This window comes from Equus przewalskii, chromosome 19 (assembly GCF_037783145.1).
Source record: "Equus przewalskii isolate Varuska chromosome 19, EquPr2, whole genome shotgun sequence".
Lineage (NCBI taxonomy): Eukaryota > Metazoa > Chordata > Mammalia > Perissodactyla > Equidae > Equus > Equus przewalskii.
Window position 1 is genome coordinate 38,931,580 of NC_091849.1, and position 14,467 is coordinate 38,946,046.

General features: G+C 51.6%; 1 protein-coding gene across 1 annotated transcript in view; it reads left to right on the forward strand.

Annotated features, from left to right (window-relative positions):
* The window catches only part of GLP1R (glucagon like peptide 1 receptor), a 39,397-nt gene extending 24,997 nt beyond the window's left edge, over nt 1–14,400 (forward strand). Inside the window, exons 8-13 of the mRNA XM_070584533.1 lie at nt 1,404–1,464; nt 2,042–2,111; nt 2,235–2,323; nt 2,664–2,802; nt 3,714–3,755; nt 8,932–14,400. Of these exons, the coding sequence (XP_070440634.1) occupies nt 1,404–1,464; nt 2,042–2,111; nt 2,235–2,323; nt 2,664–2,802; nt 3,714–3,755; nt 8,932–9,099 (569 nt within the window). The 3' untranslated portion in view covers nt 9,100–14,400. The remainder of the gene's footprint in view (nt 1–1,403; nt 1,465–2,041; nt 2,112–2,234; nt 2,324–2,663; nt 2,803–3,713; nt 3,756–8,931) is intronic.
* Nucleotides 14,401–14,467: the final 67 nt, after the last annotated feature.

Sequence of the window (14,467 nt, forward strand, 5' to 3'; positions counted from 1 at the left end):
GATGCACACCCTTACCTATCTCAGGCACCCACATCTCCAACCCTGAGGAAGACGTTGATAGACACAGGCATGGAGAGAGTTGGTGCAGAAAGCCGTTGAGGGTGGTTGGTGTGGGTGTGTGCCCTGCATTCTAGTCCCACCTGTACCCTCCTAAGCTCCTGATCCATCTGCATCTGTCATGTGAGGATGGACAATCTAATTTTAAGTCAGCAAACACATGTTGAGTTCTTAGGGTGAGCTGAGCACTGAGGCTCTGAAGATGAATGAGGCTGTACCCTCAAGGAACTGGAAACCTGTTGTATTAGTTACCTATTGCTGTGTAACAAATGACCCCACAACTGAGCTGCTTAAAGCAACAATTATTATCTCTCAGTCTCTATGGTCAGGAATCTGGTTAGCTGTGTGCCTCTGGCTCAGAATCTCTAACAGAGATGCAGTCAAGCTGTTGGCCAGGGTTGCTGTCATCTCAAGGCTTAGCTGGGGTTGGAGAATCCACTTCCAAAAACACTCGGATTAAGAGTGAGTGATCAGATTGAGAGAGAGCCCAAAACCAGGCTTTTATAACCTTTTAAGACAGTCTTTTATAACCTAATCTCAGGAGTGACATGCCATCTCTTCTGCCATCCATTATCAGTCACACAGACCAATCCTGATACAATATGGAGTACACCAGGGTGTGACCAGGAGGTCAGGATAGTTGGGGACCATACTAGAAACTGCCTAATACACCAATCAAGTCTCAGCCAAGTGGAAAGTGGTGTTGTAGCTGTTGTTATTGTGGGCCACCGTGCACAGTTGGTTGGGCTGTTGGCATCAAGGATAGAGCTCCTATCTCTACTCCAGGCTTCTGCACAGCCACCTGCAGGTGCATGTGGGGAGGGAACAGATGACTAGAGGGGCTTCCAGTGCCTGAAGGAGTTGACTGAGATGGGCATGTGGGCTCAGGTGGGGGAGTGGGAGGGAGAAGGGCATCAGAGTTGGCCTGTTCCCACCTCATCCAGCATGTCTTCCCTACTCCATGGCCCTGTCCCTCTGCTACTTGGGTGTGGGCATCCTTGTGTCTCAACCAGGGCCCTGGCAGCAAGCCCTGACAGTATGTTTGGCCCATGTGAGGGGGAAAACTGCTGAGGGTGTAACACAGCCACAATGTGGTAGGGCCTCTCTCTAAGGAATTGTCAGGGGAGTTGGGTGTGGGGGAGGGTTGGTTCCTGCCACCTCTGTTCTCCCAGGCACCCAGACCAGCCTAGTTCCTTACCTGCTAGAAAGTGTGGTTTGGGGCCAGGCAAGGAGAAGGACTGGAGGTGGGAGAGGCCCAGGGTAAGGAGAGGCCTCTGGGTATGCATGGTGGTGGCTCTGGCCTGCCAGCCCCTCTGCCCTCTCTCTCTTTCCCTCTCTCCTCTTAGGTGTTCCCCTGCTGTTTGTTATCCCCTGGGGCATTGTCAAGTACCTCTATGAGGATGAGGGGTGAGTGTCCTGCTTCAAAGAGTGGGTGTGCTGAGGTCCCCATCCTCAAACCCCATGGGGTTCTTTGGCTCCAGGGGCATGCGGTTCTACCTGTTGGGACGATAAACTGAGGGACGAGGAGCTTAAGTTATGAATTTAGTTCTCTTCTACACCCTCCCTTCCTCTCCCTGGGATTGTGTGATGACAAATGGTGCTCAGTCTGTGGGGTACGTGGGGACCCCCTGCAGGTTTTTCTGTAATAACTGTCAGTGAAATGTTTCTGTTATTTGGTGTATGATGCTGAGTACATACATGACCACTTTCATAGGTTCATGAAGGGGACGTGCATATCTCTCTGTGTGTGACTGTGTATTTAGGACTGTGTGTGTGTGTGTGCGCGCGCGCGTGCGTGTGTGGCTTGAAGGGCTCTTCATGGGTCTGTGGGATTGGTTGTCGGGTAGCCCCTGGTGGTGGTGCTTGTGTGGCTCTGTGTGTCACTTTGCACGCCCATGTATACTGTGTGCTCCTGTGCCTGCACTGTGGGCTGGGGTCTCTGTGTGTCCAACGGGGTGCCTGTGTGTGTCTCTCCCCTCTCTAGCTGCTGGACCAGGAACTCAAACATGAATTACTGGCTCATTATCCGGCTGCCCATTCTCTTTGCCATTGGAGTGAGTGACGGTGTGGGGGTGGGAGTGGGAGTTATGGTGGGCCTGGGGTGGTGCCAGGGGAAGGAGTGGGGGAGAGTAGGTGTCTTGAGAGGGCCTCCAGCCACCTGCCCATCTGCCCTGCAGGTGAACTTCCTCATCTTTGTCCGGGTTATCTGCATTGTGGTGTCCAAACTGAAAGCTAATCTTATGTGCAAGACGGACATCAAGTGCAGGTGATGTAACTGGGCTGCTTTTGCTGGGCTCCCTCGGCCCTTCTTTCCAGCAGAGACAGAGATCCTGGGGTGCTGAGCTTGAAACCCCATGTGGCCTTCTTCTCCCACCCAGCCTGGCCTCGGGCCCCAAGCCTGCCCTCACCTCTGTACCTGGACAGCTCCGGGGCTTCTGAGGGGACTTGACCTCTATTTCCTCCCTTCCAAGCAGCCTGTCCCAGGGTATTTGGGTGGAATGGTGTCCGTGACCCAGAGGCCAGGACTTCGTGGGGGCTGGGGACACAGAAAGGGGAGAAGAATCCATGGGATGGGTTCAGAATGATGTCTCTCCCTCACCCCCCAGACTTGCCAAGTCCACACTGACACTCATCCCGCTGCTGGGGACCCATGAGATCATCTTTGCCTTCGTGATAGACGAGCATGCCCGGGGGACGCTGCGCTTCATCAAGCTGTTCACAGAGCTCTCCTTCACCTCCTTCCAGGTGACTGTACAGCCTTCACTTGTGAAGTCCCGGGGAGGGTTGGGGCAGAGACCATGCAGATGCGCTGCCTGAGGCCTGGGGGCAAAGTGGCTCTCGCCCAAAGTTACGTAGTTGCAGCAGAGCCAGAGCTAGAAGCCCTGGGTGTCCCGACGTCCAGGCCAATCTTCTCTATAAGCATATTGGACAAGAAGTCTTACCGGATGTAGCTGTGGGCACCCAGCCTGGCATCACATCTGCCATCTATTGGGCTGCTCCTGGGTGGCAGGCACCCTGCCAGGTGCCTTACACACATCGTGCATTTAATCCTCACAGAATTGCAGGTGTGCAGGATTATCCCAATTTTACAGAGGAGGAAACTGAGGCTCAGAGATGTTAAAACAAGATTTGCCAAGTCACGTAGTTTCCAAAGCCAAGACTTCATCCTCTCCACTAGTGTTAGATGATGCTGAGGGGGTGTGAGTGTCATTGGGGATGTAGAAATATAAGAAACTGGTCCAGCCCCTCAGGAGGCTTGTGGGATGGCCATGAGCATCTTAGCCCACGCATGTGCACTTACACACATGTGCACACACTCATACATAGATCACGGTTCTGGAGCATTGGGTCTGTTGAGTGAACAAATGGGGCTGGGGCAGGGAAAATGCCCCCCAGTCAGAGGCAGTGTACTTTCTCGAGTCAGGCCTCCTCAAGGAGAGGGTGGTTGAAGAGCTTCCATGGTATCTGAGCGAAGGGCTTGTTCCTCCAGAAGGAAAGGAGAAGGAACCCAGCAGCCCCATCTCTTGGTCTGTCTGGGCTGCCCAATCTGAGGAGGGGGATGTTGGGGCTGGAGGCCCAAGGAGCTTCAGGCTAGGCCCTGCCTGCAGGACACCTCCTTCCCGCTTCCTCCCTGATGATGTGACTCTTGTTTCCAGGGCCTGATGGTGGCCATCTTGTACTGCTTTGTCAACAACGAGGTAAGACCGGAGCAGGGACATGGGGACCCTTGTGGGCTGCTGCCATTGGCTGGTCTGGAGCTGTGCAATGGGGACTCCCATCAGTCTTTTCAGCTGAAACCCCCTCCTCAGCCAATGAGGCACTAGAGTTGAGGAGGCCTCTTGTCCATGTATTCTGTTTTCTGCACGTGGGTCTCTCTCTCATACACACACGCACACACACACGCATGCACACACATGTAGGTGTACCCCAATGCTATGTGAACTTGCGGAAGACCTAGCCTCGTGTTAGGGGAGGCTTGAGTGAACAAGTGGAGCTGACTGTTTTACGGTGACTCAACACAGCCATACCCAAGTCACATACTTGGGGCTTTAATAATCACTATCTTATTTAATTGTCACTGTCTTCCCCCAAAAAGTCCCTGCTAAAATTCTGCTTTCAATATTCCCATTTTTCACACACAAGAACATTGAAGATCAGAGAAAGTAAGGAACATGCCCCAGGTTTGATCTGGAAATAGTGGCAGGGCTAGAATTAAAATTAATTCTGACTGAAAGAGGAAAGCACCCCACTCTTTGCGTATGCAGGCCAGACCCCGGTCCGCTGTGGGAAAGGGGATGAGTCCCTCGGGGGCTTTCCGGTTGCTCGAGTGGGAGAAGGGGGTTCTTGCCGACCCCCACACCATCTCCTGCAGACTCTGCAGGACCACAGCCCTCCCCTCTCTGAGATTGTCAGCTCGCAGGAGGAGGGGGTGTCTATCTGTGGGTGCCTAGGGAAGGCCCTGTGCTCCAAGGTACCACCTCTGCCTGGAGCAGACTGGAGCAACCCCAAGCCATCAAACTGCTTGTCACGAATGCCACAGCACCTTCCCCCACAATTCCAGTACCCTCTCCCCGCAATTTCTTCTAGAGGGGAGAGCAAATAATAGTTGTAGACGCTGCAGCAGGGCCGTCTGGGGAATTATCTGCAAGAGGATTAACCCCCAGCAGGGAAGAGAGTACAACCCCCACCCCACAGTCTGGGGCAAAGCGGAGGACTCTGTTAACTCCATTCAGGCCCAGGTGAGGGTTTACATCAGTGGGGCTGGGGCTCGGGTGACCCAAGGACACTGCTCCTCAAAGACTCAGTGCTCTTTGTGTGGCTTATGTGTCACTGAGTCTGGGATCCTGGAGCTCACAGATCTTAAGAATCAGCACATTAACACAAATTTTACTTTTGCTATGGGTGTTGGGGACATGGTGGGGAGCAGAGGATGGGGGCCTGGGTATTTCAGGGAGCTGTGAGAAGGCTCAAAGAAGCAGTGTGATGTAGCAGGAAAGATGCAAGGATGTGGGCTCTGGCCTCAGATCTCTGCTCCCATCCAGGCCCATCACTTAACGAGCTGTGTGACTTTGGGCAAGTCACATTCCTCCTCCAAACCTCAGTCTCCTCATCTGCAAAATGGAGGTAATAATGCTCAGAGCATGTGGACTTCAGATCTCTAGAAGGGAGCGAACAACATCTTCTGAGTGCTTACTGTATATAGGGTGCTCAAGTGTTTTATCAGATCCAATCCTGTGTAGTCCCAGGATGTTATCCCCACTTTACAGATGAGGAAATTAAGGCTCAGGAAGGTGAAGTGAATAGTCCCAGTTCAGCAGCTAGAAGGTGGTAGAGCTAGTAGTTGGGGAGCGAGTCCCTGCTAATACCTCAGGGCTGCTGGGTTGGGAAATTGAGGCAGTGCCAGGCAAAGGGTGGCCTATAAATGGGTTCTGGCTGTTCTCCTGGGCAGGTCTCAGAGGCCGGCCAGGCTCAGTGGAGCTGGGCCAGGGAAGGAGGGAAGGTACCTGTAGAGGCTGCTTCCAGGGGCCTCATCCTACAGGCCCTTGATCCGTGGGAGGCAGAGGGACGTTCCAGCCCTGGTTCTCCGCCACATCTGAGTCCTCATAAAGGACTTCCTGGGGAACTGAAGCACATGCTGAGCGACGGGGAACCACAAGCTCTGTCGGGTGGCATTCGTTTCAGGAGTGGTTCTCAGCCAGAGGGGAGAAGTGCTGCCTGACCCTAAGCTGTGCTGCTTTATTTTCCAGGGGACGGGGGCAGGGTAGCAGATATCCCAGTGTGCACTGAGGAGCAGAGGCCACTGAGGAGGCAATGAGGCTCACTTCTGCACCTTCTCAGCTTCTCAGCCCCTCCAGTCCCCTGTTTCCCACTTCTCCCTCTTTCCCCAAAGCCATTCTAGCAGCACACGCTCACCGCACACACCCCTCTTTGCACGCGTGTGTGAGTGGCTTCCCCACCACTTCTGTGGAGAGTCTCCCCTGGACCCTGGCTCAGTCTCTTCTCCTGATTCCGTTCCTCAAAGCCCAGTCACTCATCACCTCTTCCCTCACCTGCCCCCAGGAACACCACGCTTTGTGAGGAGGGAGGGATGCACACACTCCCTGCTCTGCCCTTGGCGAAGAACTTGACCCTGAATCACCAGATCCCCAGCTGGCTTCCCCCTTCGGGCTCTCCCAAGCTCCTGCCATGGGGTCCAGGAGACCCCACTCAGAGGGCCCGCAGAGTCTGTCTTGTTTTACTGCACAGCCCAGTTCCTTTAAACCCTCCCAGAGACGCCTCGTGCCCTGGCTCTTCCAGGCACAAGGACAGACACGTCATCATCCCTGGGCCACAGAAACACACATGACTCCTGGGCTAAGGCCTCTGTCCACAAGAGCTGTTCTCCAGACCCAGGGTTGCCATGGCAATGCCAGGTACTTGTGACCCGAGGAGAAAAGATGACCTGGACATTGGTCCTGCATGGCTGCCAAGGCCCGCACCAGCTGCTGGTGGGTGGGGACTGGGCACGGGGAGGGGAGGCCGGCAGGTGGTTTTGCTGTGGCTGTGTCTTCTCACCATGGCTCTTGATCAGGAGCCTGAGTGCTGGTCCCAGTTCTGCCACCGCCCAGCTGTGTGACCAGAGGCCATCAATTTGCCTCTCTCCCCAAGCATAAATGGAGGTGAATGAGCTTTACCAGTTCATCCCAAATCCCAGAGCCTGGCATGGTGCCTGGCCAGAGAGGGCCTTGGAGGGAGGAATGATGGTAATCTTAGTGTGTGAGGACGTGCACTGACCTCATGCTAGGATGGGGGTCCAGGATGCATGTTATCGCCTTTGTCGTTTCCTTGGAATAACTGAGTAGGAACTCAGTGTCAGATGCTCACCTAGTTACTCATTCATTCATTTGGCTTGTTTAAAAAACACTGTTGAGTACCTGCTGGATGCTGGGCACTGAGCTAGGAAGATGTGGTCCCAGCCCTCATGGCCCTCCTGCTGAGTGGGGAGGAGATGTGGCCAGAAAAAAGCATGACCTATAGAGTCACTGAAGGCAGGGTGCCAGTGGTTAGGAGACCAGCTCTGAGTCAGCCCAGATCTAGGTTCAAATCCTGGCTGAGACCAGGGGAAATACTTAAAGACTCTGCATCTAGTTTCCTCACCTTTAAGTGAGGAGTAATAACCAGAGCTGCTTTACAGGGTTGCTCTGAAGGTCACCGAAATAATCTATAGAAAATGGGAAAATGCTGGGCATATAATAAGGTCCCAATAAATGATGGTTTCTAATGACAATTGTCATATGGAGCACAGTGGAGGTTCAGAAAAAGTGCCGAGGGAGACAGGGGCAGAAGGGGACACCACTGTCAGCACTCTGAGAAGTCCTGGCCTGTCTGATTTCCTGCTGGTATCCATGAAACCTCTTCAGTCCCTGTGGCTTCCCATGGATGTGCCTCAGTTTACCATCTTTCTCCCCCCTCTGCCCAGGTAAGGGCTTTGGGACAAGATTGGCCTTCTTGCTGCTGCACCAGGAGAGGCCACCATGAGCCTTGGGTGTCCCTACCCCAGCTATTAGCACACCCAGCACACATGCTTGGCCAGGCAGCGAGCTGGCACAGAGCAGGGTGGCCATAGGGGGTGTCTGCTCAGCCTCCCTCCTGCACCCAAGCCTGGGCTCCGTGACACTGTCCAGGATACTGGGGCCATCCTGGCAGGCAGGCTTGGGCCATCTTAGCTCCACTCCGTGCAGAAGAAGTTCTTTTAAGGGGTAGCATGCGGCCATGCCAGGCATCTTCCTGGGCTTAGCTAGATGGATAGCAGCCCTTGCAGGAGAAGAGGGGTGTTTGCACAGGCACTGATGGGGGCATTGGCAGTGAGCTGCTTACCTACAGCTGCTGGCAGCTGGCCTCCTGGCCTGGGGCCTGAGACATTCCGTCATGGGGGTGCCTGGGGGCAAGGATAGGAGACATCAGAGAAGCTCTGGAAGGCAAACTTATGGGAACGTCCCCCAGAAGAGCCTCCAGACCCCTCCAGGCTAGATATGTAGGTCCCAGCAGCCCCCTCTGGGGGACCAGAATCACAGGCCATCACAAGGAGCCACAGCATTGCCATGAGCCATCAGGTGATTGGGGCTTTGCAGTGTTACTTGGATTTGTATCTTTCTGCCCCAACAACCTGGTCCCCAAGCATCAGCCCTCTTGAGAAGGCTTTTCCTGATGGGGAGGCCTGAGCTCAGCACAGCAGGGATTCTGGTTGACTGACCTCACCTGGGCTGCAGCCCCCATGGGTCAGGACTAGTTTCTAGATGGGATTAGTTTGAATTCAGCCTGAGAAGCCCTTGTCCGCGGCCCCCTCCTCACTGCTGCTGTGAGTCTCAGCCTTATTCCCTCCTGTCCTCATCCTCCTCACAAGGCGCTGGGGCCAGAAGCCCTCAAGCAGTTTAGAAGAGTCTGGTGTAGGCACCATGAGCTTTAGGGCTGGGCCGTCCCTCTTCTCAGTCGTCCGGGCTGAAATCTGGGAGAGCGTGCTCTAAAGTCAGGTCCTCCCTCCTTCTCCTCTCTCCCATGTCCCTTCTTCCCGAATCTCTCTGTCCCTCTTGTTCTCTTCCGTTAAATAATCCTGTGATGGATTGTAAAAAGTACTTAGCTGAGTCACAGAGTTTAGAGATGAAAGAGGCCAATTAGATCATCAATCCCATCTCTCTCCTGAGGGGAGGCGGAAAATAGGAGACAACAATAAACAATTTTATTGGGATATTAATTTAGGTGCCCGAGGGCCTTGACTTGTGTCTCTTAATATAATGCAGTGGATTTTTTCCCTTCCCTACTAATGTAATAATGGGGCCATTTTGTGGGCAGTTGGTTTACATGGTGGCTTTTGTTTCCCTCTTTTTCCCACGGAAGGTCCAGATGGAGTTTCGGAAGAGCTGGGAGCGCTGGCGGCTTGAGCACTTGCACATCCAGAGGGACAGCAGCATGAAGCCCCTCAAGTGTCCCACCAGCAGCCTGAGCAGCGGAGGCACGGTGGGTAGCGGTGTGTACGCAGCCACGTGCCAGACCTCCTGCAGCTAAGACTCCAGCACCTGCCACCCCTGTGCTCTCGCTGCTGGCTGGGTGGTCATCCCAGGTGGGAGAGACCGTCCGGGGTAGGAAGGAAGGAACACATGCACACATACATCCCTGCTTTCCCTTTCCAAACCCATCAGACAGGCAAATGGCCAGTGCCTCCTGGGACCTGTGGACACATTTTCTCCAAGGAGAAGCAGCCTACTAATTGGATCACAGTGGCGGGAGGAGAGGAAAAACGATTGCTGCTCAAATGAGGAAGATTTCTTCCCGTTAAGCTACAAGGCCCCTGGGGTTCCCCAGACAGAGCAGCAAATCAGCCCTAGACTCAAACTCAAGGTCAATGACTTATTAGTGAGACGGGAGCTTGTAAGAGGAGGTGGTTCTGAAAGATGCTGGTATAACCTCAGCCAAACACAGAGCTTAGGTAACATGGGCCAACTCCGCTTGCCTCTGGTTGGGGCCACAGCCACCCCCATCTGCCTCCTCATTAAGGGATGCTGTTCACGTGTCTGTGTTGCTTGTTTCCCTCATCTGGACCCCTCATCTCACGACGCAGCTTCTCTTTGGGGGCTTTGTTTGGGCCACCACCAGCAGCTATTCCTAGAAATGGCTGTGGGTGATGTTAAGAATGAACATTGAAAAGGTGGCTGAAGTTTTCCTTTGCTGGTGATCACTTCTCCCCTGGGTATTTGATTGGCTTTGGTGCCTGCTCCCACCAGGCCCAGGGAATGAGGGCAAGCCCACTGCCGAGGAGCCTGTTCCTGGGCTATGAGCTCTGAATTCTAGAAAGGCTCAAGAATCCTCTGGGTTCATGTAGGGAACTTTAGAGATGTCTGCCCTGGGGGAGTAGATTGCCTACCACTATTGGGAACTCAGAGGGCCAAGAGAGCTTTGGCTCCACCTGTCCATGGAAATGTTTTTCATTTGTGAGGAGATTATGTATCTTGCATGGGAGTTTGGGTGTGTCCTCTAACTTTAGGGCATGTGACCAAGAAGAGACGTTTTCGGGGAAACTACCAGCTGCCATTGCTACCACGGAGGCCGACTTCTCCTGCCCTTGGTTTCTTCCCTTTGAAATTCCCCTACTTGGGAGCTTGTACACACTTTATTTATTTTTCCTTATTGCTGTGAATAATCTCCATGTGCAAATGTGCAATTCTGATTTCTCCCACCTGATGGAAACAAGAACTAAATCATTGTGGTGGTGGATGTTGTTTGGGGGAGTGGGGTAGTAATTGACTTGGCTCATCCACACTTTGAGCTATTAATGTTTGCCCTGCCTCCAGTCTCATCCCATAAATAATGAGCAGCAGAGAGGCTAGACAGGGAAAACCTATCAATCCTGCCCCAGCCATGATGAGAAAGCAGACACGTAGCAGCACTGCAGAGACCCAGGGAAAAGGAGAACTGCCATCCCAGGGAGGCTGGCAATTGAGTTCATGGATGCGAAGGAAGTTTCCAGAGCAGGAGACAACTCTTGCAAGTCCAATAGGACCTCCTGGGAGGGCAGAGGGAGAAGCATTGGATGAATTCCTTTATGAGTCCATCTCTCCCTCCTTCTCCTTTTTAAGTGATGGGGGACCCTCCCCAAAGCCTTGCACCAGACACATTCTCCTGTGCCCCTCAGAGAGGCAAGTGATGTGCAGGGAAAGTAATAATGGGACATAAAACACATCAAGCAGAAAATTTCTTATACTTCAGCTTCAGTGAAGTGTTGTGTCTATGTTAATAGGGAAGTTGAACCTCAGGCTAGAGAAAGGAATTGTGCAGTCTGCCTCCTTGACTGAGCAAATGTAGATAGGTGGGGGGTGGGGATGTTACAGCATCGCAAGAATAAGGGAAGACTTCCCAATAGGCATCACTCATTTAGCTTTCTCTTTGGAGTAGGGAAGAGGGGAGGTGAACACTGGTGGGTTGATGGGGGGTGGGGTAAACCTCTGGTGCAAGTGTCTCAGTTTTGGATAAACTGGAAGATTTTGAGAATCATTAATACACTACACAGCAAGAAAGAGATAGATTGATATAATCTGTGAAAAATAAATGGTTGGGGGAGGAATTGTGGGGAGAAAGTGTTTGGTTAGGCACCTGGGAAGCTCAGACAATTTGGTTTAAACTCTAATTGATATTGGTGATTCCTGATTTCAGAAGGCTCCTCACACCCCCACGCCCCAAGCCTTTTAACACTGCGGAACTTTTTCCTTCGTGATACCAGACACTGAACTGAAGAAATATTTTCGTTGCTCCAAGAGCCACACTATTAATATTCATTTGAATGGCAGTCCACTCCCGCCAAGCTATTCCCAAACTCTCCTAAAGCTAAATATAGTTCTAATAGGTCTGGGAAATATCGAATGCAATGTACTCCAAAATTCCACTAGCTGTTTACATGTCAGATGCCCTAAAGTCTGGAGCTTGCTGAGAACGCTCTTATTTGCCTCCATCCTGGGGGTACTATTGCTGACCAGCAGGGTTGGGGCGCTCTGTGTGTGAGCTGTGCAGCCAACAAGGTCTGAAGACTGTCATAATAGAGACTGAGTTCAGCACCCTGGCCAGCTCCCTGGAATTTATTAGAGGCTTAAATCCTGTCAACTTGTCCTTGCCATTTCAATCTTTGGAGCAGCTGAATCACAGAACTGAAACAAACCACTTACACTGCAAAGTTGCCTTCCATTCAAAATGACTCTCCAGATTGCAGGCATGATTTTCAATTGCCTCGATGCAGTTCACACTGAAGCTCACACCAGTGGAGTTCTCCGAGACTCAGAGCAGGGAAAGACCTTGGCCATCTCTCCTGCCCTGACCTAGAGGAGTGAGGAGGTAGGCTTGCAGAGGTGGCTTGCCTAAGGTCACAGAGCTGGATGGTGGCTAAGCTGGACTAGGACTCCTGCCAACTCTCGCCTCCCAGTCCAGTGAGGCCTCTGGAAAGAATAAGTGCAAAATATAAATGGCCATTCAAAATACTCTAAGTAAAAGTTGGCAGTGTTATCCAGAGTTTCTGTTAAGGAGGAAACACAGCAGCAAAGATAGACACACCGGATGGTGAAAGTGCCATCTCCCCAGTGATTTATCCCACTGAGAAGAGGGGAAGGGTGTGCTTTACTATCTCTGCTCTAGTATCTCTTTCCTTGTCTGAAAATTAAGAAATGAAATGCATAAGAGCACACGTATGCATAGAAATAGCAAATGAGCCATAGCAGATAGCAAAGCCAGTGCTCTTTTAATGGATTGGCTTACTGTTTTTCTGATGCATCTGTGCTTGTTTGAGAAGCTGTACTGATAGCCACACAGAGTAGACTAGAAGAACCTTAAAAAAAGGTCCCAAATCTCCCCTTTTGCTTCTCTAGTACCCCCTGAAGTTGGAGAAGACTAGAAAACTGGGCAACTTTAGCCTAGCAAAGATGGCCTTGCCACCACGAAGGGCAAATAGAAAGAGTCAGTTCACATGCACGCCCTGAGAGGCTTGGTCACCTCATTGGTGTGGGCCATGTTTCAGCAGCTTCCATCCCCGTTCCCTCCCCTGTCTCTTTCTTCCACAAGGAGAGAACATTGTGTGTGTGTGTGTGTGTGTGTGCATGCATGCGCATGTGTGCGTGTGTGTTTTGTCTTGTGCACAGCAGCATAAAGTTAGGAGATGATGAATACAGAATCATCCCACCCACTGAGAAGGTCATGGGGCTGCACAATCCAGGGCGAGGGTGGGCGGGAGCCTGAGCGGCAGATGCTTCCTCTCCATGCGCAGACGGGGCTCCCATTATTGCTAATGCCTGCGACGTGCTCAGGGAAGGCACAATGTATTCCAAAAGTTTATTTTCCTTCCACTGAATTGATTCTAATCTCCAGTGCTGACCCTGCTTTTGGCTCCTACGAGGCAAACTATAAAAACCCTCAAATAAAATATGTCGGCTTTTTCTGCTAAGACAGCTATGTGAATGACGTGCTAAATATTCAACGAATCCAAATTAGTATCAACTGGAACTTTTTTTCCTTTCATGGCTGGAGTGAGGTTTCTTGGGAAAGAAAATGGCCCAATGTGAGAAACTTCTGCAGACAGCATCACCACGCCCCTACAGTGGTCCTGCTGGCTCAAACCAGCTCTCTGGCCCCGTGCAGAGGGCCCTATCAGGAAGCATTGTTAAGCAGTATAATTTCTAACAATTAATGCCACAGTGTGTCTATGGTATCTATAATTCCTTCTGCGCTGTCAGTGGAGACAGATTGGCAGGAAGCTGATAAGCATAATTGTTTTCCCTTAACTCCTAAGAGTCTTTTGGACTTTGCCTATATTTGAATCTGTCAGAGAGGGAGCTTTTCTCTTCTCCCCTTCGACCATTTTAGCCAGGTTTTCAGGACCGCATCCAGCACTGGTGCATTTTCCCCCCATGCATCCATCCTCCTCCTCACCCCCACGCTACTCCCTCATACCCGCCCATCCCCGCAATGAGCTTTCCCGCCCTCCTCCCCCTGCCGCCTCAGTAAGAGGTGACCCTGCCAGCCATGCTGTGAATGCCATCCTCTCAGCTGTGACCAATTGAGGGGTACAGCTGAGAGTGAGGCACTGCCAGGGCTGACAATGATGCACCACTTGCTCACTCTGGCGCAGTGAGGAGCGTTGCAGCCATCAGCTTGGATCCTAACTTACATTGGGGTTATGCAACCTTTCTGATGGGGCCTGTCCAAACTATCAGTAATTAGTCAACCTGGACAAACTAACATGACTAATTATCACAGCGTCAAAGCAATCCAGGAGAAGGAAATCATATATAAATGAGAATGTCTGGATGTGAGGGAAAAAGAGCTCCCAGCAAAGTCTGGAACATGTAAGTTAGGCTTTTCGCTTCTGTGCAGAGGGGCCAGCGGGGGGAGCCAGGAAGGGGCAAGATTCGCCCCCGACGGACAGAGCTGGATTTTGCCAAATGGTTCACACTTTACTTCCAAATCTGCAGATCTTATAAGCCCCCCTATTAAAAATAACCATCACATCCTCAAGGAGATAAATCTTAACATCCCATTGGTTTTGGAGGTGGTTCAACACAGAGCTTTAAATGCACCGAGAGAGGTGAGCCAGGCTCTCAGAAGAGAGAGCTAAATTTCTATCTTCAGTGCTCTTGGCGGATGTTTGCTCTTCATGAATGTTTAAACAAGATAATTTCCATGTGATTTCTAATGTGTAAATTCATGTAAAATATGACCTGTGTCTATAGGTAGCAAATATGTATGGTATGTAATTCCTTGTATAGATGTGAATGGATTCGGGCTGTTTCCTAATTTGCCTTGTAAGTCAAATAAAAGCCTGTCATTACTGTGTCTCTCTTGTTCTTCCTTTGGGAGAGGAGGTTTTCTGCAATGTCAACCTAGGTGACTCATGGTGCAG